The 24,740-nt window shown below is 63.2% G+C and overlaps 2 protein-coding genes across 3 annotated transcripts; both read left to right on the top strand.

Annotated features, from left to right (window-relative positions):
* Positions 1-95: 95 nt before the first annotated feature.
* Positions 96-3,041, top strand: CHLRE_06g309684v5 (uncharacterized protein). Its single transcript, XM_043063768.1, has 4 exons — positions 96-350; positions 881-1,136; positions 1,230-1,698; positions 2,072-3,041. Exons 2-4 carry the CDS (start codon positions 1,064-1,066, stop codon positions 2,631-2,633), a joined length of 1,104 nt encoding a protein of 367 aa, XP_042924474.1. The 5' UTR covers positions 96-350; positions 881-1,063; the 3' UTR covers positions 2,634-3,041.
* Positions 3,042-3,105: 64 nt separating this feature from the next.
* On the top strand, positions 3,106-24,671 carry CHLRE_06g309650v5 (uncharacterized protein). Of its 2 annotated transcripts, none has more exons than XM_043063767.1 (49): positions 3,106-3,571; positions 3,764-3,839; positions 4,029-4,124; positions 4,337-4,439; positions 4,649-4,978; positions 5,121-5,937; positions 6,112-6,436; positions 6,594-6,798; positions 7,047-7,131; positions 7,261-7,355; positions 7,587-7,676; positions 7,880-7,975; positions 8,157-8,267; positions 8,417-8,448; positions 8,610-8,661; positions 8,814-8,990; positions 9,161-9,367; positions 9,568-9,648; positions 9,779-9,853; positions 9,995-10,099; positions 10,304-10,552; positions 10,746-10,830; positions 10,961-11,136; positions 11,415-11,706; positions 11,867-11,922; positions 12,106-12,192; positions 12,329-12,415; positions 12,607-12,930; positions 13,548-13,720; positions 13,849-14,038; positions 14,227-14,389; positions 14,516-14,742; positions 14,892-14,990; positions 15,120-15,753; positions 15,906-16,150; positions 16,356-16,645; positions 16,818-16,890; positions 17,030-17,197; positions 17,433-17,812; positions 17,989-18,332; positions 18,548-19,029; positions 19,300-19,783; positions 20,023-20,312; positions 20,472-20,558; positions 20,859-21,028; positions 21,246-21,288; positions 21,468-21,645; positions 21,835-22,111; positions 22,364-24,671. In XM_043063767.1, exons 1-49 carry the CDS (start codon positions 3,264-3,266, stop codon positions 23,573-23,575), a joined length of 11,031 nt encoding a protein of 3,676 aa, XP_042924472.1. In that variant the 5' UTR covers positions 3,106-3,263; the 3' UTR covers positions 23,576-24,671. The 2 variants fall into 2 exon arrangements, with proteins under 2 accessions (XP_042924472.1, XP_042924473.1); XM_043063766.1 differs by having other exon boundaries at positions 10,304-10,564.
* Positions 24,672-24,740: the final 69 nt, after the last annotated feature.

The following is a 24,740-nucleotide window of genomic DNA, read 5'->3' as shown; positions in this document are numbered from 1 at the left end:
GCGCTCACCTTGCCTTGTTGAGGCGCCGGGCCGCTTCGATTGAGTGCGCCCGTTCAGACAATACAAAGCCGCACACACTCTTACTTGTAGTTTCAAGTACTGTTCGTTTACTTTCAAAATGCAGACAAGAGAACAATAAGCACTCTTTACAAAACTTCACACCTAGCGCCATACACTTGTTTGTTCCAAGGGGCCGCCAGAGGCGCGCAAAGCCAGCGACATAGACGGCTTTGGTATTGGTAGCACCAAACTGTACTCTAGAAATTCACTCGCTGCTCGTGGAGGCTGCAAAGCGCTAAGCCAGAATTCTGTTGACGCTTTTTTCCCTGGCCGTGGATTCTCTGAAGGAGGTAGGAATAGTTGATTCGGTATACTGCTGCTCGCCGGGCACTCGTGTGTCCGGCGTCGAGCGAAGTTTGAGTTGAGGCCGTTGAGCCATCCGCCGCTCGCGTTGAGAATGCATGCGGCAATGCACGAGGTTTTGCTGAGTATATATTTTAGCAACTCAAACCCAGGAAGCTGCACGTATGGGGTTTGGGCAGCCATGTTAAAAGGGGTGGTGCCACGACGCTTCCAAGCAAGATCTCAGTCCAGATTGATGCTACCAAGCACCAACGCATTTGTCGTAGTTTGCGGTGCATTGGGCGTACGCTGGCGCGCGGATAGGGAGCACGCCCGTGCGTGCGTTCGTTCCCGGGGTTTTGGGGTTTTGTCCTTCTCCCCCCAATTCTGTACGTGTCCGCCCGTGTGTCCGCCGTGATGCAGATCGTAGCTCGCAGCGCCCTTCCTGACCGCTGCCGCACGGAGCACACACACTGCGACTGATTACCCTTTTTTTACCTGTTCGTCTTTCAACAGTTGACACCATCACATCTTTCAGGGCAATCGGGGCATATCGCGACGACGTCCATGCTGTGGCGGCTGATTCCGTAGCGGCTGCAGCTGCTTCCTCTTGGAGTTAAATCGGGAGGTCGTGCGCAATAGCACCACAGGAATGCAGCCCAGCGACGGGCATTGCCGGCTATGCAGGCGGTGTCATAGGCATTGCTTTGAGGGTATTCGGATGCTGCCAGCCACCGCCGTCGTGCTGCTAGTAATACTGGCCAGCCGCAACGTGCATGGAGCTGCAACAACAGGTGGGGGCAATGGGTTGTTGCCCTTCACACGCACATTGCGCTTGCTCCGGCATGCATCATGGCAAAGTCGTTTCAACATCTATTCCCGCGCAGACCGGCTACCTGCTGCCCATGACCCGCTGCTGGGCGGCGAGGACACGGCGGTCAGCAGCAGCAGCAGCAGCAGCAGCAGCAGCAGCACCAGCAGTGGCAGTAGCAGCAGTAGCAGTAGCAGTAGCACCAGGCGCAGCCTGGTGACTGGCCCCACCACCGGTGCGCCTATGGTGCCCTGCGACTTCGCCATCGACCCCAGCGCGGCCGCAGGCGACCCGGCCCGCTGCAGGCTGCAGTGCGACGCGGCCAGCGTTGGCGGCGCCGTTCCGGACGTGGCCGTGGGCGCAGACCTGCACGCCTGCCTGCTGGCCGCGCCCGCGGGATCCATGGCGGGTGTCAATGTGGTCGCCACGAGCCGGGTGGTGGCGGTGAGCGGCACGCCGCCCTCCACGGCGGACTGGGGCTTCACGCTTGGAGCCAATGCGGTGGCGCTGCGGCTGCGCGGCGTCGTGAACCGGGCACCGCTCAGGTGCGTGCGTGCAGGTCCAGGGTGCCAGCAACACACGGCTACAGTGCTTGGTGCAAGCGCCACAAGCGCTGGCGATGATGGCTGAATTGCCGGCGTTTGTTAAGCGGGGCTGGGAGGCGACGCTCACTAGCTACTTGCGGTGCACCGCAGAGGAGAGGGAACAAGAATGGCAGAGCAGCATCAGAGCACACAGTGCCTTGGCTGTCGCATTGTGTGTTACCGTAGTCGTTCATCTGCTGCGTGCATGCCCCCCTTTGTCTAACCACGCACATAGGCACACACTCACACACGTAGACGCTTCGCACGCACGCATGCTTTGCTCCTCTGTGCTCCCTGACACCACACCCGCACGCACGCGCGCACTCGCCCACAGCTACTACGGCGCGCTGGTGCACTGCACCCACTGCGCTGACGTGGATCTGGGCGTGACGGCCACCTCGCTGTACGGCGCCGTGGCCTCGGACGCCGCACTGGCCGCCGCCGCCGCCGCCACCGCCGCCGGCCGCGACGTCGGCACGGGCGCCGTGCATCTGGGCGCCGCGGCGGACGTGGACGCGGCGTATGTGCGCTGCACCAACATCACCGGCGCCGCGGGCTGGGCCTGCCTGGCTATGAGCTTCAACCCCGCCCAGGGGCTCAGCGCTCGGGTGCGTGAGGTGCAGGCCAGTGCCACCGCAACTTATTGGCCGGCGGCGGCGACGGCCTGCGCGGACTTCGCCGGAGGAGGCCTGCTGGTGGGTGGCGGCGCGGTGCTGGTGCGGCCCGGCTCGGCGTACATGGCGGCGGGCACGGACACGTGCAGCGCCGCCGCCACGGCGGCCGCCGTGAGCGTGACCTTCACCGGCGCCACGCCGGGTATGGTGTCCGGCAACAGCGGCGGCTGCGGCGCATTCCTCTCCGTGCTGGGCTGCGGCTCTGTCCCGGTAAGCGGCTGAGCGGGATCCAGCGGGGTTTGTTATCCGTGCGTATAGTTCGCATATTGCTTGTACCCAGGGATGTACCATGTACACCCATGTGTCAGTTTACATTTGCGCGTACGTAGCGTATACTGACAACGTAGAATCCTTTGTGAGGACAACGCTGGCGTACACGTGTACATGTACGGCGGCAGGAGGCGTTTCGGGGTGTTCAAATGCTGATGCCGATTGCCATTGTGGGTTTAGCAACCCAACTGCCTAGAAACCATTAACACTGGTTTCAGTAGCCAAAACAAGTTGGATATGGCGGTGGTGATGGTGGAGAGACCCAGGGGGGATGGAGGGGTATGGTCACAGCAGGGGGGCCAGGGAGCGTGAAAATCGTGCTTAGGAGCCCCAAACGATGCAGCTACTCCCCGCGTTAGTGGGATACAGTTAAGGAGCAAACCTGTACGTTGAGAACTGCATTACGCCACATTTACCCCATACACCAAAAGTTGTGGCCCGCCAGGGGGTTTCTTGGGGTTTTCCCAAAGTCCAGGGCTCCGACGAATCGACGTATATTACACTTTGTAACGGGCCATGATTTTACGTAACTCACATTTATAAATGTACGCCCCGCGCACATGCCCACTTAAATCACCCAAAATGTACTCCCCGCGCACATGCATGTCTACTGTGGGCTTTACCATACCATGCTCCTGGACCTACCTACGTATCGGCACTGAAACCCTGGCATCCTCCTCGCTCTCGCCGCCATCCACAACCTCGCTCAAGGCGCAAGTCAGCGCCGCGGCGCTCACCGCGACCAAGAACGCCGCGGCGCTGTACGGCGGTGCGGTGTACCTGCACCACCAGCACCAGCAGCAGCAGCAGCAGGCCGCCGGCACGCCGCCGCCTGTGGCCAGCCTCACACTCAGCGGCGTGACGCTCACTGAGAACACAGCCAGATATGGGTGCGTGTAGTGCATGTATGGATGTGTGCGTGCCTGGAAGGAAGCGAGCCTACCTTGCGGGCAAAGCCGCGTGTGTGGTAGTAGCATGGACGCCAGATGTCTGCCGCTGCTGCCTCAAGCAATGCGCCAACCGCAACACAACGCGCATCGGCCCTCAACGACGCCCTCTCGTCTCCTGCCCGCGCGCTGCAGGGGCGCTGTGGCGAGCGACGTGGGCACTAATGTGTTGCTCGTGCAGAAGAACGGCGCCACGCTCTCGCTCATAAAGGTGGGCGCTTGCTAGCTACATGTGCGCGGAAGCTACTACCATGCATGCGCGTCCTTCCTGTGCAGCACAGCTGCGTAAAGGTACACCAGCGGTCAGCAGCTCCCCGCCTCCCGAGTCCAATCACAACCATAGGCTTAACTACGCAAGTGACAGGTCAGCATGCACCCTTGCTTCCACGTCCGCCCGCAGAACAACACAGCTGCACAGCAAGGCGGCGCGTTCCATGTGGCGGGTGTGCTCACGTCCTTCACGCTCGCTGATGGCTCTAGCGTTATGCACAACAAGGTGAGAGGTTTGTGGGATAGGTAGATGCATGGACTCGAAATGCATGGGTGTGACATGTGTTGTTGTTCAATCGCAAGCGAGTCAGCCAGGGCCTGGCTCGACCTGGGGAATACTTTCAAAAAGTGCCATACGCATCACAGCGTCACAGCATCATTATCATGTGCTCACACGCGCACGCCCCGCCCCATGCCCCCCCCCACACACACACACAGGCCACTGCCGGTGACGGCGGCGCCCTGTACGCCGGCGGCCACGTCACACAGCTGCGGCTGTCGGGCGGCAGCCAGCTGTCAGGCAACTCCGCCGGCGGGTCGGGTAGGTCACCATGCGGGGTGTGGCGCCCTGAATCTGTACGAACCCTATTTAGCAGGCGGCCACCAGGGACGCCAAGAGGCCGCGGCGGCAGTAGCTAGTTCGTGTACGCCGGCGTGGGGAGAAAGGGAGAGAGGGAGGCAGAGGTCGCGTCCAACATCACTAGCTATCTGATCAAACATCCACCTGGCCCCACTCATTCTGTTGCGCAGGCGGAGCCGTGTTCGCCGTTGGCACCAGCCTGGCCGCCCTGCCCGCCGCCACCCGCGCCGACGTCAGGTCCCGCCTGGCGGCGGTGCTTCCCACCGAGTGGGCGGACATGAGCGGCATTGTGGCCTTTGTGGCCGCCGCCGTCAGCGGGGCCGCCGCCAGCCTCAGCCTGCAGGCACTGGTGCTGGAGGGCGGCTCCGCGGTGTCGGGCAATGCCGCGCTGTCGGGCCGCGGCGGCGCCATCGCGGGCGATGGCCACATTCTGAGCCTGCCGCTGCTGGGCGCCAGCGCCGGCGGCGGCTTCATGGCCGGCAACACCGCAGCAACTCGGGGTGAGTCATCAGTAGCAATTACCTTTTACCAGGGAACGAGGTAACGTGACTGCACATCGCACGCCTTGCTTTCACCTTTTGTAAGGGCCTGAAGTATGCCGTGTGCAACCCGCAACTCATCACCTCACATGCATGCCTGCAGGTGGCGCGGTGGCCACCGATGGCCTTATCGGCGACGTGACCATCTCAGCCGCAGCCGCCATCAGCGGCAACACCGTCAGCGCCGGCGGGACCGGCGGGGCGCTTTACGCCGGGCAGGGCCTGCTGAGCCTGACGGTCAACACCGGCGCCGCCATCACTGGCTTTACCGCAGCCCAGGGCGGCTTCGCCTATGCGGGCCAGGTGATCGGCACCGTCACCATCGCCGACGGCAGCTCTGTTACCTCCAACACCGCCACCTCCGGCGGCGCCTTCCTCTACGCCGGCTACGCGGTGGCGCGTGTACTCCTCACCACCGGCAGCTCCGTGTCCGGCAATGGTGGCAGCGCCGTCGTGTTCTCCGGCGGCGTCATGGGCAGCCTGGAGCTAGCCGACGACAGCCACCTGCACCATAACACCGGAGGTGGTGTGTACGCGGCGGGCGTGCCGCTGGCTGACTGTCCCACATTGGCAGCGCAGGTGGCGGCGCTGATCGCCGGCACCGTGGCTCCGGGGCAGCGGTCTGAGGCGCCGGTGGCGGCGGTGCTGGAGGCCGTGCGCGGTGGGAAGGCGGGCATTGGGCGTGTGTCAGTCAGGGGCCGTAGCTCCATTCACCATCAGCAGGCCACCGGCGCCGCCATCAGCAGCACCGCCATCGGCGGCGCGGTGGGCAGCGGCGGCCACATCCTGGGTGTGTTCGTGTCGGACAGCTCTGTCTACAGCTGCGGCGCCTACAGCGGTGGGGTGGTGGGCAGCGAGGGCATCATTGCCAATGTGGACATACGCAACGGCAGCCGCCTGTATGACAACACCGCCACCATGTGAGATTGTTTGTTATTCCGTGACCATAAAATGAAAATCATACATAATGCCATGCAAAATCGTGCACCCAAGTGCACCCGCATCCCGTGCTGGGACTCCTACCTGCTCTGCATGCATGCCCGCTAGGACGAATGCCGCATCACGCCCATCACATCACACACCAACAACAACAGGTACGGCGGTGTGCTGTACGGCGGCATGGGCATCTTCAACACACGCCTGAGCGGCGGCAGCAAGGCCGACCGCAACCGGGCAGACGCAGGCGGCGTGCTGGCGGGCCGCGGCGTGTTGGCCGGAGTGGCCGCGGAGCGCACCACCTTTGAAAACAACCTGGCGACATCGCTGGGCGGTGTGGCGTACGCCGCAGTGCTGATCACGGACTGGGCTATGTCGGACGGCAGTGCGGCGCTGGGGAACGGCGCGGTGACGGCCACGGCGGAGACGCTGGGCACTGAGCCGTTCTACAACTTCGAGCTGCAGGAGGACATGTACCACCAGGTGGGTGCGTGCGTGGGTGCGCGGGTGTGGTGTGTGTGTGGAGGTATGTGGCGGCGTGTGTGGCGGCGTGCGGCGGCGTGTAGCGGCATGTGGCGGCGGCATCACCTACCTCTCCTACCTGTCCGACACCCATGCATGCCTTCCCCCCTGCCCGCAGCTGTGCCTGTTCGTGCGGCGCCTCAACGCCAGCGCCGTGCCGCCCGAGTGCACCGGCGGCCTGCCCTACCCGGACGACTACGCGCGCGGGCCCCGGCCGGCACGCAACGTGTCGTTCGCTCTGGCGCCCGTGCTGCCGGGCCTGCTGACTCAGCTGGGCCTGGCAATCAACAGCCCCGTGTGGACCGGCATCAACGTGACCGGAGGTACGTGGGTGCGTGCCTGGGTGTGTGCAGGGGATGGATGGGTGCCATACGCCCGAGCCCAACGATCAAGTGGGGGAGGAGTGCACAGCCCGACATACAGGTCCGGCATCATAACTAAGGGGACCTCCCTGTCCAGGATTTTGCCGTACTGTGATGTGACATCCATGCTGTGTGCGTGGTGCTGGTCAGTTTGTCACGAAGCAGACTCTTGCTTTACATTGGTGGCCTTGCCTGCTGCGTGCACGCAGCCGGTGGGGCGCTGTTCTCGTGGGGCAACATCGACAAGTTTGTGGCGACCGGAAACACACGGATTGAGGGCAACCGCGCTGAAAGGTACGACTGCATGACGCTTGTTTTTGCTGCTGTTTGCTTTTGGATACTGTGAGTGTGGGGTTTATAACACAAATACATGTTTGACCTTGTAAGCCCGCCAGCCACGTGCATGCATGGCCGTGCATGCAGGTACGGTGGCTTTATGGCGGCGGTGGGCTTGATCCGGGGGCTGCAGGTCAGCAGCGGCAGCCGCGTGGTCGCGAACAGAGCCCTCTGGAGCGGCGGTGAGTGAATGTGCAGGAGGGCGGGTGCCAGGCAGGAGGTGGCCTGGGGTGGGTACGCGGCTGCGGCATTGCCATCGAGCGGTGTCGGCGCCCGCGCTTGCCCAGCTTGCCCAGGCTCTTTCAACACAAGAAGCCCCGTATTGCGGCGGCGTACACATACACATATTTACTGGATGTACAAGTGTGTAACTCAATTTCTCCTGAACATGTGTTGATTACGCGGCGCGGCAGGCATGGCATTTGCGTACGGCAACATCACGGACCTGGTGTTTCGCGACAACACCTCCGTGACCACCAACGTGGCGTACATGGGCGGAGTGGGTGAGCGGCTAGGAGGGGGCGGGCGGGAATGTATCTGCGGGGGTGCGGGCTGCGTGTTTGCGGGTGCGGGTGCTCTGGATCCAGTGCAGCCCCGCGGCGGCCTGCTTTTGGGGGGGACGGTGTTGGGAGGCGTGAACTCGCTCCCGTATTCCCTATACTACTCCTCACTCGCGCCTTTCTGCCCCCCCCCCCCGCTCGTGCAGTGACCACCCTCACCGGCATCAAGCGCTTTCGAGTCGTTAACAACTCCACATTCAGAGATAACTTTGTCAACGCGACGGGCGCAGCCATTTACCTGGGTGAGTAGTGCCGCATACAACAAGGGCATAGTTGCAACACGTGGAATGCTGCCAGAACATCAGCACTTGAGCAAATGCATGAGGTGCTTCCATTACGGCTACGGCCACACTTAACTGCAACTTCCAACACCATAGCTTGCCGTGGCACCGCCGCGCGCATGACATTCACCATCATTCCCAGGCGGCTGGATCCACGAGAACACTGTGATGATCGGCTGGCTGGGCGACCTGGATGACATGCTACTCGCCAACAACAGCGGCTTCTACGCCAACACGGCCCTGTGGACTGCAGGTGCGTAATAGGGACGGATGTAAAAGGAATCGTTACGTGACACATGTGGCGTGTTGGCGTGTTGTATGTTTGCAAGTGCGATGCATGGGCATGGCATTGTCCCGTGTTCACACATTGTATTCCGCTCTGTATCGCTCACTGTACCTCAGGCGCCATCTATGTCGGTGGCAACCTCACAAACGTGAGCTGATTTGCAGTTAAAGTGTGCGCCAGCAGCGCGTGCGCCTTCCGTACTACCTGTTGCACCCTTGCCCTCGGCGGTGGGGTGCCTGCTGTCGCTTGGGCCCATCCGCCCGCCTGCTGTGTCGAGCTAATGTTACTTTTCTGCTGTGCTTACTTCAGGTTCTCGTTCAAAATAACTGCGGCTTTGAGAAGAACAACGCAACCAGTGGAGGTGCGGCCACAGGGAGGGAGGCTGGGGAAAGCAAGCAGGGGTGGAATCAAGGGAGCAGCACCTGCCCGCCGTACAGGCGGCGTTGCAGCTGCCGCCCCCCAGCAGCCACCGAAGACTCTCATGACGCTGTGTATGCGCTTCTACTCATATAGGTGGCGTTTTTCATGTCATCGGCAACGTGAACAACTTTGTTTGCGAGCGCGGCTGCCGCATGAGCGGCAACTACGCGCAACACGCCGGCGTGTTCCTGGTACACAACAACGTGTGGAACTTCACGCTGCAGCACGACAGCGTCATCGAGGACAACATCTCCGGCGGCCACGGCGGAGGTGAGCAAGAAATCCTGGCCACGCCCGCCGCCGCCCTTGGTGGACCTCAATCGCGTGCCCTTAGTTAGCAACGCCGCCGGTTTGTGTCCCTTCACAACTTTCAGCGCATCCCACCATCACCATACGTTACGGCGGCACGCCCGTACGCATTGCTGTGCACATGTGCGCAGTGTTTTCCATATATGGCGAGGGCGACCTGCGGAACCTGACGGTGCGCGGCAACAGCCACGTGCGCGGCAATGTGGCGCTGGCCGACGGAGGTGCCATCGCCGTGTGGCGCATCTTCCCGGAGGGCTACATGCCGCAACCCGGCATCAATGGCATCACGGTGGCGGATGGAAGCAGCTTTGCAAACAACCGCGCATTTCAGTCTGGAGGCAAGTACTTGGGGAGGACGGGGAGGCGTGTACGATACGCTGCCTGCGGTCGCTCGCTCGTGGCTGGTGTGCCTGATGGCTGTGCCATGCATGCATCTCGGTGGGCAGCGTGCTTGTGAACCAGCAGCGGCAAACCCTGACCCGAAGGCAAACCCTGCCTATACCGAATGCACTCTTACTTGGCCTGCCTACGCATGCAGGCGCCATCTCGGCCACCGGCCCGATCTCCAACGTGGTCGTCTCCAATGGCAGTTACTTCGGTGGTAACCTGGCGAAGGGAGGTGCGTGCGTCGAGGTCGGCCTGATTGGACTGACAAGAGCTACACTCAGGTTTCTGGGACACCGTACCTGAGTCTGTTTCATGTACGGCGACCGCGTGTGAGGCTGCGTCTCCATGTCCTGTGGGAACAGGTGGCGCCCTCCGCAGCAACTCCTCCGTCACCTCGGTCCTCGTGACTGGCCAGTCGAGCATGTTCAACAACTCGGGTGCGCACGTGTACGGTACTCGACGGCTGTGATTACGGTTCCAATGCATGGCCTCTCTCTCGCCCCGTGTTAGACAGCCCTACAGCCCCAGTGCTACGCGCGACTGCTTACTTTGCCCTTGACGCTTGGCGACGCCTGCAGCTGGCGATGACGGCGGCGGCGTGCTGAGCTGCAACGGCGACCTGCGCGACTTTGTGGTGGCGGACGGCAGCGCCCTGGACTCCAACCGCGCTGCCTTCTTTGGCGGTGAGAACCAATACGTGCCGCCAGCATTGGATGGGTGGCGTAATTGTTCCAGGTGGCATCGGCAACAGTTGCCGTCGCTACGCTACGCACGAGTGGCATGGCATAAGATGGCGTCAAGCCGGGGACTTGGTACAACGTACATATGTAACTTCCCTCCAAACCCCAGCTCATTGTACAATACCGTCCACCCACCCACCTGCACAGGCGCGCTGCGCGTGGCGGGCTCGATGCAGGGCCTCCAGGTCAGGGGCGGCAGCCGCGCCGTGAACAACGCCGTCACGGGGCGGGGCGGGCTGCTGTGGTGCGGCGGCGCCGCCAGTGACGTCGTCGTGGCGGCGGCCTCCAACCTCAGCCGCAACAGCGCCACCCGGGAGGGAGGCGGGCTGTACGTGGGCGGGCGGCTGGCGCGTGTGTCCGTGTCCGGCGTGGCACGCGTGGAGGACAACAGCGCGGGCAAGCTGGGAGGTAGATGCGCGGCGGCTGGACAGGTCGTTCACCGTTTAGTGGCTTGCAAGTGTGGTATAGTGCACTGAGATGGTTGACACTGTTGCTTGGTGCCTGCATGCTGACATGCACGCTACGCTTGTATGTAGACGGCCGCCGCCACATGCTCGTCTGTGCCCGTGCCCTACCTCCACCCCAACAGGCGCCTTCTACGCGGCGGACGGGGTGGAGGGCTTCTTCGCCGGCGTGCAGAGCACCCTGTCACGCAACCGAGCGTCGTCCGGCGGGTGAGGCCTGCCTCCGTGCCCACCCTGCCTACCTGCCTACCTGCATGCCAAACATGGCCCGCCCCTTCCCCAGCCCGCACCTCATACGCTCTGTTTGCTGCCGCCTTTCCGCCTCTCTGCCTGCTGCCAGGCTGCTCGCCAGCAACGGCAGCATTGTGTCCTTCATCGTCACGAGCGCCTGTGACGTGAGCGAGAACGCGGCCTTCCTGGACGCGGGCGGTGCGGTGTACGGCGCCAAAGACATTCGCGAGGTGGAGGTGCGGGACGGCAGCGCGGCCTGGTGGAACGACGCGAGAGAGAAGGGAGGTGAGCCTGGGATGATGCAACACATACGCAGAAATGGTGTGACCGGCAGCTTCTGTTGCATGTACGTTACCTGGGCGAGCGGCGCATACCATCGTATCCGTTCACATCTGAGGCTACGGGTAATCCCCATCACCGATCATCCCCGACTCAATCCGACGAGACAGCTTGTTAGTATGTGTGTGGACGGGGGCGGCGGGTGGCGAGAAACATGATTTCGTCTGAGGCTACCGTTCCCACTTATCCGGCCAACCTTAGCGTCAATCAATCCCTAAATGCAGGCTTCATGTACGCGGCTGGCAGCATCACGGACTTCATTGTGTCGTCCAGCGTGTTCGCCTTCAACCGCGCGGGCCTGCTGGGGGGCGTGGTGGCGGCGGCCGGCAGCCTGGAGCACGTGGCCCTGATGCTGGGCTCGGAGATGCACGACAACCGCGTCAGTGGGCTGGGTGGTCTGGGTGGGGCGCTGCAGGCGGGAGCCATTGTGGACGTGGCGGTATCGGGCGGCAGCGGCATGTGGGCCAACGCCGCCACAGAGAACGGAGGAGCCATCCACTCGGCCAGCTCCATCAGGTGTGTAGGTTGGGCGGGGGAGGGCGCAGTGCACGTAGTTGGGCATACCGTGTAGAATGTCGCAACGACACGCGTTCTTGCCTCGTCGGGTAGATCACGCTTGCGGCTGGACTTTCTGTTTATGACATCCGTGCGTACACCCGCCTACTGCCGCATTCAGGGGCCTGTCCATCTCACAGCAAAGCCGCCTGGATAACAACACAGCGGGAGCATCGGGTGAGACAGGGAGGGACCTGGCCCCGTACTTCGTACGTACTCTTCCCTCTCCTTTCATGGCCTGCTGTGTACAGTCTTACCAATGGTGTCCAACCCCTTCTCCACATGCCTGTGTATGCAATGTGTCCTTTTATGTACCGGTACCGTATCAACATGCACGCGTGTGTGTTTGTGTGCATGCAGGCGGTGCGGTTTTTGCGGGTGAGGATGTGTCCAGTCTGTTCCTGCTGGAGGGAGCCAACATGACCGGCAACAGCGCGCGAGACCACGGTACGCCGGTGTGGGGAGGGAGGGCACCTGCATTTTGAAAGAGCACCTGCCTTTAGAGCTTGGACCCCTGCTTGTGTCCAACATCACTAGCTATCCTATGAAACATCCACCTGGCCCCACTCATTCTGCTGTACAGGTGGCGCAGTGGCCTGCAGCGGCCGGCTGGCTAACATGCGCCTAGAGGACGGCTCGCACCTCAGCTTTAACGCCGCCGGGAAGAAGGGTGAGAACAGGGCGGCGGCTGGCATGGCACGATGCGCGCACGTGCGCACACGCGCGTTTGATTTTGCTGGGGGGCCGTCTGTCTCGTTTGCGTGAAAGAGTGCCTGCCTTTGGAGCTTGGACCCCTGATTCGTGTTCCAACATGACGATCTGACCAAGCATCCACCTGGGCCCCTTCATCCTGCTGCGCAGGCGGAGCCGTGTACGCTGCCAATGTGGAGCTGACCGCCTCCCGTGGCGCCGCGCTGCTGGGCAATGCCGCCACTTGGGGAGGCGCGCTCTACGTGCAGCGGGCCCTGGACTGGCTGGTGCTGGAGGCAGGCAGCAGGCTGGCCGGCAGCAGGGCGGGGGACTCCGGGGGCGCCGTCTACATTGTGGGTGACGGCGCCGCGGCCAGCAACAATGCGTCGGCGGGCGCCACCGCCACGGCGGGCAGCGGACCTGCCGCGGGACCCAGCAGTGTGGTGGTGCGCGGCAGCAGTGTGGTCGAGGACAACGTAGCGGCCGCAGCCGGAGGTGAGTGCAGTGGTGCATGGGGGCCAGCGCCAGCCGGTCACTCAGGTATGCCGAAAGCGTGTCCACATGTATTTCTCTGCGCACGCGCAAAGTGAGCATCCCCCATTCAGGAGATATCTTATATAACATACAATGATGCTAAATCTGGCTCCCGTCGCATGTTTTGAGGGTGGCTGTCACCATATTTCGCGAGGCTTGCTTTTGCCCAGAGTCGCACTGTCAAGCCCCAGACTCTCAAATTAGTCTTAAGGAGAATGTTACAGTCGACGACAATCTAGCTTGACGTCAAGCAACCTATCTGTGGGAGCTTGCAGAGCATGTTGCCCGCGACATCACCAAACCGGCCGCGAACAAGGTATTATAGGTGCAAAAAGTATGTACATAGTATGCAATAAGCACCGGCAGCTAAGTAGGAGGTCGACCCCACGACCCTGTCGAACCGTGTCAAGCAGGGCGGAACGCAACCCCCGGACGCCAAGCGACATGTTGTAGCGCGTGTTATAGCGTCTGCCGTTTCACCCTATTTCCAGACTGGCGTCATACCCGAGTGCCAGCCGGCCTACATCCAGACCACTCCATTACCACTTCGTTGCCCACTTGCCCGCCATTACCCGCAGGCTTCCTGTTCTCCATCCAGGGCAACATCTCGAGTCTGCAGGTGGACGACCGCAGCTCCCTAGCCAACTGCACGGCGGCGGGCGGCTCCGGTGGCGCCGTGTACAGCGGCGGCGCCATCGCCTCCGTGCGGATCACAAATGGCAGCAGCGTCAAACACAACAGCGCCTCCCAGGTGTGTGATGGGGACTCGATCGCTAGCAGGTGCTGCACGTCAGGCGTGCGCGTACCGTCTTGCTGATGCACTATGAAGACTCTGCGTGACTCGCATCCTTGCGCAATTCCTGCACCTATCTACTGCAGATGGGCGGCGCATTCTTCTCGGCTCTGGGCTTGGATGAGGTGGTGGTATGGGGCGGCAGCTCGCTGTCCGCCAACCAGGCCGCGCTGGACGGCGGCGCGGTGGCCGCACTGGGAGTCATGCGGCGGGTGCTGGTGGCGGAGGGCTCCAGCATGGACGACAACAGGGCGGTCGGCGGCCGAGGCGGCGCAGGTGCGTGCAGGGGCGCAATAGGTGAATAGGTCTCGTGCTGTACGACCTTGTTTCTACCTGCCTGGCTTCCGTCCGTGTCAGACGTTCAGCGGCAGCAGCCAAGCTGTGCTCGTCCTGGGAACTTCCTGGACCACGATCCCACGCATTGCTCCCAGCTGCGATGTCCCCCACTTCTGCTGTCCCTGCAGTGTACACACCCAATGCACTCGCCAACCTGACGGTGGCTGGGGGCAGCTCCGCCAGCCGCAATCGCGCCGCGGGTGGCGGCGGCCTGCTGCACAGCCTGCCGGGCTTGGCGGCGCTGGAGGTGATGGGTGGCAGCACCCTGGATGGAAACATCGCCACTGCAGGGTGCGTGCGTGCGTGGCTGCATGCAGCAGGACTTAAGCATACATCTTGGGCCCTGTGTGATGGCCTTTGGAACCCGTGCGTGCGCTGCCAATAAATCATACGTGTGATTGCTGCATGCCTCTGCAGGGATGGCGGCTGCGTTGTGGCGCAGGTTGTGGCGCGTGTGCGGGTGTCTGGCAGCACGCTGCGAAACAACCGGGCTGCGGCTGGGTACGGCGGCTGCGTGTCTAGCCGCAATGTCAGCAGCGTCGTAAACGCCATCACTACGGCTGGCAACGTCACGACTGCCATCCCGCTGGACTGGGTCGTGGTGGGCAGCCTCCTGAGCAACAACACAGCCACCGCGGAAGGCGGTGAGTGGCTGCTGGCATGGAGTCATCAGTGCTCTCCCCTGTTTGCGACGGCCCTAGTGTGTACGTCACATGCAGTAGTGTCCATCGCGCTGTGGGGGAACACCGTAACCAGACCACTCCGTCCTGTACGCCGCTATCCCTGCCTGCAGGTGTCTTCTACATGAATGCGGCCCAGAACTCCGCCACCGCCTCCACTTTGCAAATCAGCGACACAGAGGTCGTGGGCAACAGGGCTGAGGGTGGACGTGGTGAGCACCTGCTGCACATTGCCCTGTCCTTCCAGGGGCCTGCTGACAGCTAGCTAGGTTGCGCCACCACAAACCCAACCAAAAACATCTCCGCAACGCACTGAATTCGATCGCCATGCCCCCACACAGGCGGCGCGTTTGCGGTTGTGGGCAACTGCCACGTGGACGTGACCGGCTGCTCGCTCGCCAACAACACCGCCTCAACCTCTGGCGGAACTTTGGCGCTTTGGGACCCAGCGGTGGCCTCAGCTGCCTCCCTACGCCGCCGGCACCGCCGCTCCCGCAGCCTACTGCAGCTCACCAACAGCGGCAGTATCAGCGCTGCCGGCATCACTGCAACGCAGGCCATCGCGGACGTCTACCCCGTCAACAGCTCAGCAGCCTCACGCTTCGACGCCTCCAGCTCGGTATTCAGCTTCAGCCTGGCCGAGGCTGGGGACGGCGGCGCGGTGTGGGTGTATGGCGCCACACACGCGATGCTCCAGGGCTGCAGTTTCGGCCACAGCCGCGCGCACAGCGATGGTGGGGCGGTGGCGCTGGCAGGCGTGGCGGCGGTGGTGGTGCTCAACACCAGCGTGAGCCGCTGCCGCGCCGTGGTGGGGCACGGCGGCGGCCTGAGCGCTGTCGGCAGCGACCAGGTGGTCATCACCGGCAGCGACCTGTCCTCCAACGCGGCTGTGCAGGCAGGCGGCGTATACATCGCACCTCCCTCGCCACTGCTCAGCTACAGCTCCGCCCCAGCGATCCTCATCCACGACACACGGTAATGCCGGTCGATGCAGGCTAGCACGCAGCATCGGGCCCACGTGTGCTGGCACGCACCGCGCGTAGCCAGCAAGCGCTGTCACAACCAGGGCGCTGCTGCGCTGTGCTCACCCGTGCTGCCACCACACGTGCTTGCTCCCATGCTCGCAGGATGAATGACAACAGCGCTGGAAAGCTCGGCGCCGCCGCCGCGCTGCCCTCCGCCAACTACCCCGGCTTTGCGGGCGGCCTGTTTGTCGGCTACCACACCGCCTCCGTGCTGGTGTCCCAGTCGGACCTGGGCGGCAACTGCGCCTGGCTGGGGTCGGCCGTGGTGTCGCTGGTGGACCGCTCCACCAACACCTCCGACCTGAGGGGCATGGATTCGGCGGGCCTGGTGGCCTGGCTGGAAGCCGGTGAGGCAGGGAGGGAGGGACGGAGGCAGCAGGAACTGCTGGTGTAGTTCCTGGGGTTTCCTGTGACGGGGCGTGTTGTCGGGCCGTGTTGTGCTCTGGGTGCGGGACCCAGTGGGCCTGCCGGGCCGGCCGGGCGCGAGGGCGTGGCGGCGTGTAGCAGTGCTGGGGGCTAGCTGACCAGCTTCTTGCGTGCCATCCACCGCAGGGAGCAATGCCACGAGCAGCAGCGATGCCGGCAGTACCGGTGCAACTGGCGCTAGCAGCACCACCACGACCACCACCACCACCATGCTGCAGCGGCTGGGCAACCTGACCAGCGCCATGCAGGACTTTGTGGTGAGCGCCCCGGGCGACAGCGCGGATGCGGAGCTGGTGGAGCATGCCAGTAGCTTCATGTTCGTGCAGCGCACCCTGCTGAATGACCCGGCGGCCGACAACAACTGCAGCAGCTACCACACAGACACCGGAGCTGACCTTGTGCCCGCAGAGCGCCAGGTGAGGGGTGCCGGGGGGCCATGGTGGTAGGGAGGGGCAGGTGTGCGGGCGGGAGGACGGGAACTGCTGGGTGACAGTAGGCGAGATGGAAACGCAGGAACTGCTGCAGTTGTGTGTGTCAGCCTCTTCCTCCTGATGATCTTGCACCGGCTGCACTGGCGTATGGCCGCAGTCCTCCGCTGTGTGGGTGGATGACATCGACACCCACGGCGTCTTCTCCGACGACGCCTGCAGCTACCGCGATGGTGAGCTGCTACTCCTGTTGATGTGTACACAACCCCCCTGATGCCTATCCCCAACCTGCGCGCCGCCGCCCACTCATCCCTGGGCCTGTCCACAAGAGCTGTTCTTTCACACGTCTCGCCTCTCCGCCCCCGCCCCCAGGCGTGTGCTTGACCACCTCCCTTACCGCCGGGCTGACGTGGCTTGAGGGCCCCGCGGCGGCTGGCACCATGCGCATCAACGGCCAGTTGGAGAGTGTGGTGCGGTCGGGCCGCCGCTTCTCACTCACCGTCATCCTGCGCGACGAGTACGGACTGCCCGTGTCCACAAGTAAGTGGTGGGACGGGGGCGCGGGTTGGGCGAAAGCAAGGGTACATCGCGGTGCGTTCCGGCAGCAGCTCCACTCGTGAGGCCGCTCAGTCGTGCCCAGCTACTTGCGTGGTTTGCTTCGTGCCTCCTCCGACATTGCCCCCCTGCTACCCGCCTCTCTCCGTGACCTACTTTCCCCCTCCCTCCCTCGCTCCCCCGCTCGCTCCCTCCCTCGCCCCCTCCCTCCCTTCTGCAGTCCTGGAGGGCGGCGAGTACAACGGCACCATCCGCCTGCTGCGCCTGGACCTGCCCGCCGCCCGCGCCCTGCTGCGAGACACGCCCCAGCTGCTGCCCGCCCTGGCCGCGCCGCGCGACGGCACCACCTCCCTGTCCTGCCTGCCCGACACCACCGTCGTGGTGTTGGACAACCCAGACCCCCTCAACTCCACCGCCCTGACCACCAACGCCTCCGCCTGCAGCCCCGACAAGGCCGTTGCATACCTAGTGGCGACCGGGGAGCAGGGCCTGTCGGTGTCGTTTGCGGAGCGCGGCACGCTGCAGTGGTCCGACCTGGAGGTTCGGGGGTGGCCGGGCGGCAACTACACACTGGCCATCACCGTGACGGGACCCAGTCCGGTGAGGAGGGTGCTTGCGTGGCTGGGAGCTAATGAGGTTTGAGGATACTGGTAGCGATGGCAGTGCGCATATGGCAAGGCGGTTTTGGACTGGCCGCGCTCGCCGAAGTGTGCCGGCTGCTGCCCACCTGCTCTGCCACTCCCACCCCCACCCCCACCCCCACGCCCGACTCGCAGGTGAGCCCCGTGTTCCTACCCATCTTCCTGGACGGCTGCGATTTTGGCGAGTACCTGGACACGTCCCGCTCCACCTCCACCTCTACATCATCATCCTCTACCTCGGCGTCCTCACCTGCCGATGGCTCCGCTGACAGCAGCCTCAGCGGCGTGCTGGCGCAGCTGGAGACCGCCAGCTGCGTGCCCTGCCCGCGCCGCCAGCTGAGCCAGGTGTCTGACCCGCGGCCGCTACTGGGTGCGGAGGACAGCTTCCCCGCCAGCCTGCCCGACCTGCAGGCCGGAGTACACGCCGCACAGGCCGTGTGCGCGCGCTGCCCCGACCATGGCGTGTGCCCTGGCGGACGGTAAGTGGTGGCGGCGGTGCGGGCGGGTGCAGGCATACATGAGCGTGCAGGGCGGCAGGGCACCGCCCACTTGCTGCGTGCTGTGTGATGCCTGTCCGTCTGTGCACGACCGTACTCGCGCGGCTCTGTCCGTCTGTCACTGTAATATGCGTCGCCCATGTGTCCTCATGTTGTGTCCTCACGTTTGTGACCTCGCGTGTTCCGGCACGCTGCAGGGTGGTTGTGCCGGAGCCCGGGTACTGGCACTCCTCCCCCACCAGCCTCTACATGATCCGCTGCCCCAACAAGGCCGCCTGCGTCGGCGACGGAGTCGTCGACGTCAGCGGCACCACCTCCACCGCCGCCACCAACACGGACAGCACCACGGTGGCCATGGCCGAGACGCTGGACTCCATCGGCAGTGCCGACACACGCACACTGCGCCTCGCCGTGTGCCAGGAGGCCTGGTACGCCGGCTCCATCGACAAACTGCTGGCAGGCACCAACCGCCTCACGCTGCCGCCCACCAACCTCACCACCTGGCCCTGTGTGCTCGCCAACGACAACGGCCTGGTAGCCGGTGGTGGCGCGGCCTCACCTCAACTGTACACGCAGCAGCAGTGCGCGGAGGGCCACGCCGGCAACCTGTGCGCCGCCTGTCAGCCGGGTTACGTCAGTAGCCCCGACTTCACCTGCGAGCAGTGCCCCGAGGACGCCAGTGAGTGGTGTGCAGGAAAACGCAACACTTTGTGTATTCGTGTGTGTGTGTGTGTGTGTGTTTGTGTGTGCGCGCGGACCGGCTGGCCGGCAATGCAAAGCGCATCTCTCGCTGGGCCCTACATGCTGTGTGCTGAACGGATGGGGATCCGCAGCCACGCACCAACGCAGCAACCAGCGAGTGCAGCTGCGCTGCACATACCAAAACACTGCTGTGCGATTCTCTCCTCCTCCTCACGCCCTGCTGTGCCCGCCCCCTCCCCGCCCTCAGCCGCGCACACCGCGGGCATAGCCTTCCTCATGCTGTGTGTCCACGTCTACTTCATCACGTGGCTGGCCATCCAGCACTTCCGGGAGATAGCGCCGCGACACAGCGACAAAGAAGACGGCGATGACGAGGGCGCGGGCGGTGACAGCAGCGGCGGCAAGGAGGGGCCCGGCGACCGCGGCGGCGGCGGCAGTGATGGCGGTGGCGAGTCGGCTTCGTTGGGAGAGGTGATCAAGCTGGGTGTGCTGCACTTCCAGCAGCTTCTGATCATCTGGCGACTCAACATTGACTATCCGCCCATCATTACGCGCTATGTGGGCGCTATGGGCGCCGCCACCACCTCGCTGACCAGCTTCTTCGCCTACCAGCCCGCCTGCCTGTTGGGTCCCGATCTGGACAGCAGCGAGCAGAGCCGGCTGGCATATCTGTACGGCGTCATGTCGCCCTTCATCGCGCTGGCCTGCAGCCTGGCGCTGTGGTCGCTGTGGTGCGTGGGGGCTGAGGGGGCGAGGCGCGGTGTGGCGGGACGGATTGGGCGAGGTGGGCGAGGTGTGCGTGGGGAACGAAGGGCTGGGGCGGGGCAGCAGTGCGTGACGGTGTGGGGAGTAGTGCACAAGGGCACGGAACTTCTATCGACTGTGCCTTGGCAAGCCTACTGTGCTGGATGGATGTCCTCATTGCTGATATTTACCTGCCGCCTCGTGCGCGCGCCTTGATCACGTGCAGCTACGCCACATTCCGCAAGTTCTTCTGGTGGTGGAGCGTCAACCACTCCGCCCGCCCGAGCCAGGCGCCGCAGCAGCGCCAGCACCAGCAGCAGTCTGGCGGCAGCAAGAGGGGCCCGGTGCTGGGGTGGGGCAAGATCCACTCGGTGGTCATGGACAGTGGCGGGGCCCCGCAGCCGGAGGCACTGGAGGTGCGTACGGCGGCGGAGGACGGCAGCGGCAGTGGCCGCCCGGGCGGCAATGCTGGCGGACGGAGCAGCAGCGGCCTCGGCATGCAGCACCGGAGGAAAGGTGTGCTGAGCTGAGCTGGGTAGCGTGTGATGAAAAACAAGTGGCCCGCGTTTGACTCTGCCGCCTTAAACTTCGGCTAGCACGTATGCGGCTTGTCACGTGACTCCTCAAGCCTGCTGACGTTGTGTGTGTGTGTGTCGCTGCCGGCCTGACCCACAGGTCACGCGGACACCGACATGCCGGGCACCCAGTCGCCGTACAAGCCACCCCTGTCGGAGGATGAGATGGCGGTGCCGGCATTGAATGGTGAATCTTCTTTGGGTCAAGGGGGGGGTCGCACCCGTGGGCACATGCAGCCCGTGGGCCACCAGTTTGGGGCATAAGGCAGGGTGCGGCAGTCTCATAATGGTCTAGTAATCGTCGGTTCTAAACCAGGCGAAGGCACGCCGCCTTGCATTACAGGGGCTTTCACGGCCGCGCACACAAGCTCCATCGCAATCGCTCCGTCCCATGCGTCCCCCGCGCATTATTGTATTCACCACCAACAACTGGCCGCCGTTTGCTGTCACCGCGGCTGCTGCGCCTGTGCCCTGCGCTGCCGCACAGCCAAGACGGACTCCCCCACGGACTTCACGGCCCTGTGGCGCATGCAGCTGTTTGTGGTCGTGCTGGTGGCTGTGTTCTACCTCTATCCCGCGTGGGCGGATGTGGGTCTCAGCACGTTTGCGTGTTTTGTGTTGGACGCCAGCTACGGCCCTATCACGCCCGATCAGAAGGTGATTCCAGCACTTTTGTTCGGGTTCGTTATTTATGACAATGACATGTGTACAGCTGCTGTGGGGCTGAATCTGTGTCTACAAAGCCCTCGGGGCGCGGGCTTTTGGGCACTGGGGCATGTGTCGGTATTGCGTTGCATCTCTGCCTGCCGACACACACCTCCCAACACCCCTGACACACACACACACACATACACACACATACACACACACACAGGCGGGCTACCTTTATGGCTACTGGATTGGCAACATGAATCAGGGTAAGTCACATCACCCACTGAATGCAATCACGCGCTGGCAGGGCCTTGACATGGCCCCAACACTGAAACCGCCTTAAATGCACACCGTGCCGGTCACTAGCAATTCGCTTCCTCCTAGCGATCATCTGGGTGCCTTGAACATCCCTCCTTCCCCACGCGGCCGCGCCTCTCGCCCACAGAGTGCTACACGGGCGAGCACGCGGCGTTCTTTGTTCCCATCGGCATTGCCATCCTGGCAGTGTGCTGCCTGCTGCCGCCCGTGTTCACACTGGTCAGCCTGGGCCGCACCTCGCTGGATGAGCGGCAGTACGACGGCAGGACGCGACTGATGTACGGCTTCCTGTACAAGCCGTACAAGTGAGACACGGGGGGCTTGTCGGTAGAGATTGGGTGGACACGATTCGACACAGCACCATGCGGGTTGCACCGAAGGTCTGCCGGGCGCGTTGGTGCTCCTAGTGGCGGTCAGTGGCCCCACAGATACACCACCGCGCCTCAGCCTCACCTCACGGCCTCACCCGCAACCCGCCACCACCGCCCGCACAGGAGTTCGCTGTTCTGGTACGACAGCCTGATGCAGCTGCAGGTGCTTGGTCTGGTGGCGGTGAGCGTGTTCGGCCGCGTCATGCTGGTGGAGTACCAGGCGCTCATGATGCTGGCAGTGCTGCTGGTGTTCTCCTCAATCAACGTGCTGGCGAGGCCGCTGACGTCGGATGCATTAAACAACCTTCAGTTCTTCTCCTCGGCAGTTCTTTGCACCACCATCGCACTCAGCCTGTACTTTGTGCTTGGCGACTATCTGCCCATCGCGCAGGGAGGAGAGGTGCGTAGGCCAGGGGCGTGGGATGACTTGCTTGCGTGGCTTTGCGTGTGGACTTGAACTGCAAGCGGATTTTCCAGGCCCTGATTGACCCTCGCGTTGCGTCTTGTGGCCCAGGCCCGCACGTGCCACAATTTGCGTGGTTTGGTCCTGGTAACCCCCACGCAACCTGCCAATCGCAGCGAACCATTCCGCTGCAATGCCCATATCTGCCCTGCTGCCCACGCACCGCCACGCACCGGCCACGTATGACAGGTCGCTGTTGCGCTGATCATCATTGTGATGAACTGCCTGGTGGCAGCCATCTTCCTCAGCCTCAAAGCCGTCGAGATCCGGCAGCAGGCCGCAGAGGCCTGGGCCTGGCTGGCGCACGGCGGCTGCAGCGCCTGTGCGGCGCGCTACTGCTGCTGCTGCCAGCGGCCCGGCAGCTGGTGGCGGCGGTGGAGCGGGCCCAAGCAGGCGCAGCCGCGGGATGCCCCCTTGGAAATCAATGACCTAGAGGAGGGCATGCGGATTCCCCTTGAAGCTGACCCCAACAGCAGCAAGCTCCCTGCAGACCCCAATGACGGCATCAGCGATGGCGCCGGCAGCGGTAGCGGCCCGGCTGACAGGCAGGCGGATGGCGAGTCATGCATGAGTGCGGCATGGTGGAAGAGCTGCTTCCAGCCGCCGGCTGACGACCAGCCGCCTGCCTCAGCAACAGAAGCAGCAGCGGCAGGGGCCACCGCAGCGCCAGCAAACGCTGCTCGCGGCATGGGGGCTGTCGCCGGTAAAGAGTATGTGCACGTGGCCGGCCCAACAACAGCCACGCCCGTACTGCCCATCGTGCCCATTGTGCCGCTCAGCATGGCCGTGGCGCTGGTCACCGCGCGTGTGGTGCCTGCTGACCCCAGCAGCAGCGGCAGCCACTCGCCGCGCATGGGCGCCCGGCTGGACCCTGCTGCTGCGGAGCTGATGCAGGAGAGCATATCCGTGGCCACACACGACATCGCAAGCACCGGCAGCAGCACCGCCAGTAGTGTTGCCGGCACGGGAAGCAGTACAGCCTGCACAGCCCGCACGCACGTGCCTGCCAGCCCTGTGGCGAGCTGCACCCCTGCCCACAGTGACGGGCGCCCGAGCAACAGCAGCGACAGGGAGAAAGCGGCGGCCGGCGGTACCAAGACAGCAGCCAGTGTCGTGGACGGACCCCGAAGTGGCGGGTGTCAAGCGGCTGGGCTTGACATGAGTGCGGCGCTGCTGGCGGCGGTGCCACCTCCTGCTCCGCCACCACCTGCGCTGCCACCGCTGCCGGCAGATGAAATTGACAACCCCCAGCCCCCGCCGCGGGCGCCGGCCCCAGCCGAGCGACGCAGCACTGGCAGCTGCAGCGGTGTGCATGAGGCGGTGTGTGAAACCGCGCAAGTGGACGCGGGCGCCGCCACCACAGCAGCTGCCGCCGCCGCAACCAAGCAGGAGAGCATGTGATTGAGTGATCTGGGGCGTCACACGAAGCCGTGCGCACGGGTAAAAGTCCATACCACAGTGCGACTCTGCTTTGAGCAAGACATTGCGGCATCATTGGTGACATAGTACAATGTTAAATCAATTGCTGAAGTGCACGATGAAGGATGATTAGGGTATGAGCGCGCAGAAGGTGGTTGTGGCGAGGCTTGTTAGGCCACATAAAGGCATGTTAAGGCACACGCACACGCACACACACACACACACACACACATACACACACACACACTGGCATTGCTGCCGTTGCTGCTACAGATGCTGGTGTATTTGTCTCAATAGGGAGGGGAGGGCTCAGCCCTTTTCCTGCCTCCCTAAGGCAGCCACCTCCTTGTTGTCTCAATTGCCGACACATTCACGTGTATGTGTTCCTTCGCAAGACTTATGTCCTGCCATCTATGAGCACCCAATGCATGCAGCGCATTATGAGTTTTGATGCTATAGATCAATAATGGGTGCGGGATGGATCTGACAACCGGCATCTTGCTCAGTTAACGAGTATGCTGCCGTTGAGGGTGTGATCCTGGCCGGGAGCCGCCTCGCCCGCTACGAACCGAGGTGTGTGGGGTGAGGCCTGGCGAGGTTGGTCCTAATCGGTTGTGGAGAGAGACCCGACTGGCAACCGGTGCTTGGCTGATTTTGCACGTGATGATTCACTTGATGCCTTCATTCCTTTCTTCATAGTGTGGCACTGAAATGCATTCTAAACGCGTGGTGTATGCCGCGGAGGCTTGGCATGACCTAGGCTTGATGTGTTGCTCCTGTGAGTTGAGGTTCTGCTCTGTGATGCTGTTTGTCATCTGTTTGTTGCCTCCGTGTCAGGCGGGTTTGCCAGCCCATACGGACCTCCGAAGTTAGTTCTGTGCCGGCCTGCCCGCGGGCGTGGGCGTGCCCCACTGCCCCAGATCCATCGGCAACTGCATTTGGCTGATGTGACTGTAAGTTCGCGTGAGCTGGTTATTGAGAATGCTTGTGGAGGCATCTAAATCTGATCTAATATTGACGAAAGACCCCACTTTTGTTTTGGAGCGCGCAAGATTGCAAGAACCCACGAGGAAAGCTTCTGTTTCCGGTGTGGCTTCCCGCACGCCCTCCGTTCGAGGAGCCCGCATGAGCCTGCCCGAATCCGCGG

The sequence above is a fragment of the Chlamydomonas reinhardtii genome, chromosome 6, assembly GCF_000002595.2.
Source record: "Chlamydomonas reinhardtii strain CC-503 cw92 mt+ chromosome 6, whole genome shotgun sequence".
NCBI lineage: Eukaryota > Viridiplantae > Chlorophyta > Chlorophyceae > Chlamydomonadales > Chlamydomonadaceae > Chlamydomonas > Chlamydomonas reinhardtii.
The sequence above is the reverse complement of the archived record's forward strand: the minus strand, read 5'-3'. Positions and strand labels throughout refer to the sequence as shown.

Excerpts from the sequence above, each read along its gene's own strand:
- CHLRE_06g309650v5 (XM_043063766.1), top strand. The coding sequence starts at position 3,264 with ATGTACTCCCCGCGCACATGCATGTCTACTGTGGGCTTTACCATACCA. Across the intron at positions 11,707-11,866 it reads CACTCGGCCAGCTCCATCAG|GGGCCTGTCCATCTCACAGC; the intron begins GTGTGTAGGTTG and ends TGCCGCATTCAG. Across the intron at positions 19,030-19,299 it reads GCAGTGCCCCGAGGACGCCA|CCGCGCACACCGCGGGCATA; the intron begins GTGAGTGGTGTG and ends CCCCGCCCTCAG.
- CHLRE_06g309684v5 (XM_043063768.1), top strand. The coding sequence starts at position 1,064 with ATGCTGCCAGCCACCGCCGTCGTGCTGCTAGTAATACTGGCCAGCCGC. Across the intron at positions 1,137-1,229 it reads GCATGGAGCTGCAACAACAG|ACCGGCTACCTGCTGCCCAT; the intron begins GTGGGGGCAATG and ends ATTCCCGCGCAG. Across the intron at positions 1,699-2,071 it reads GTGAACCGGGCACCGCTCAG|CTACTACGGCGCGCTGGTGC; the intron begins GTGCGTGCGTGC and ends ACTCGCCCACAG.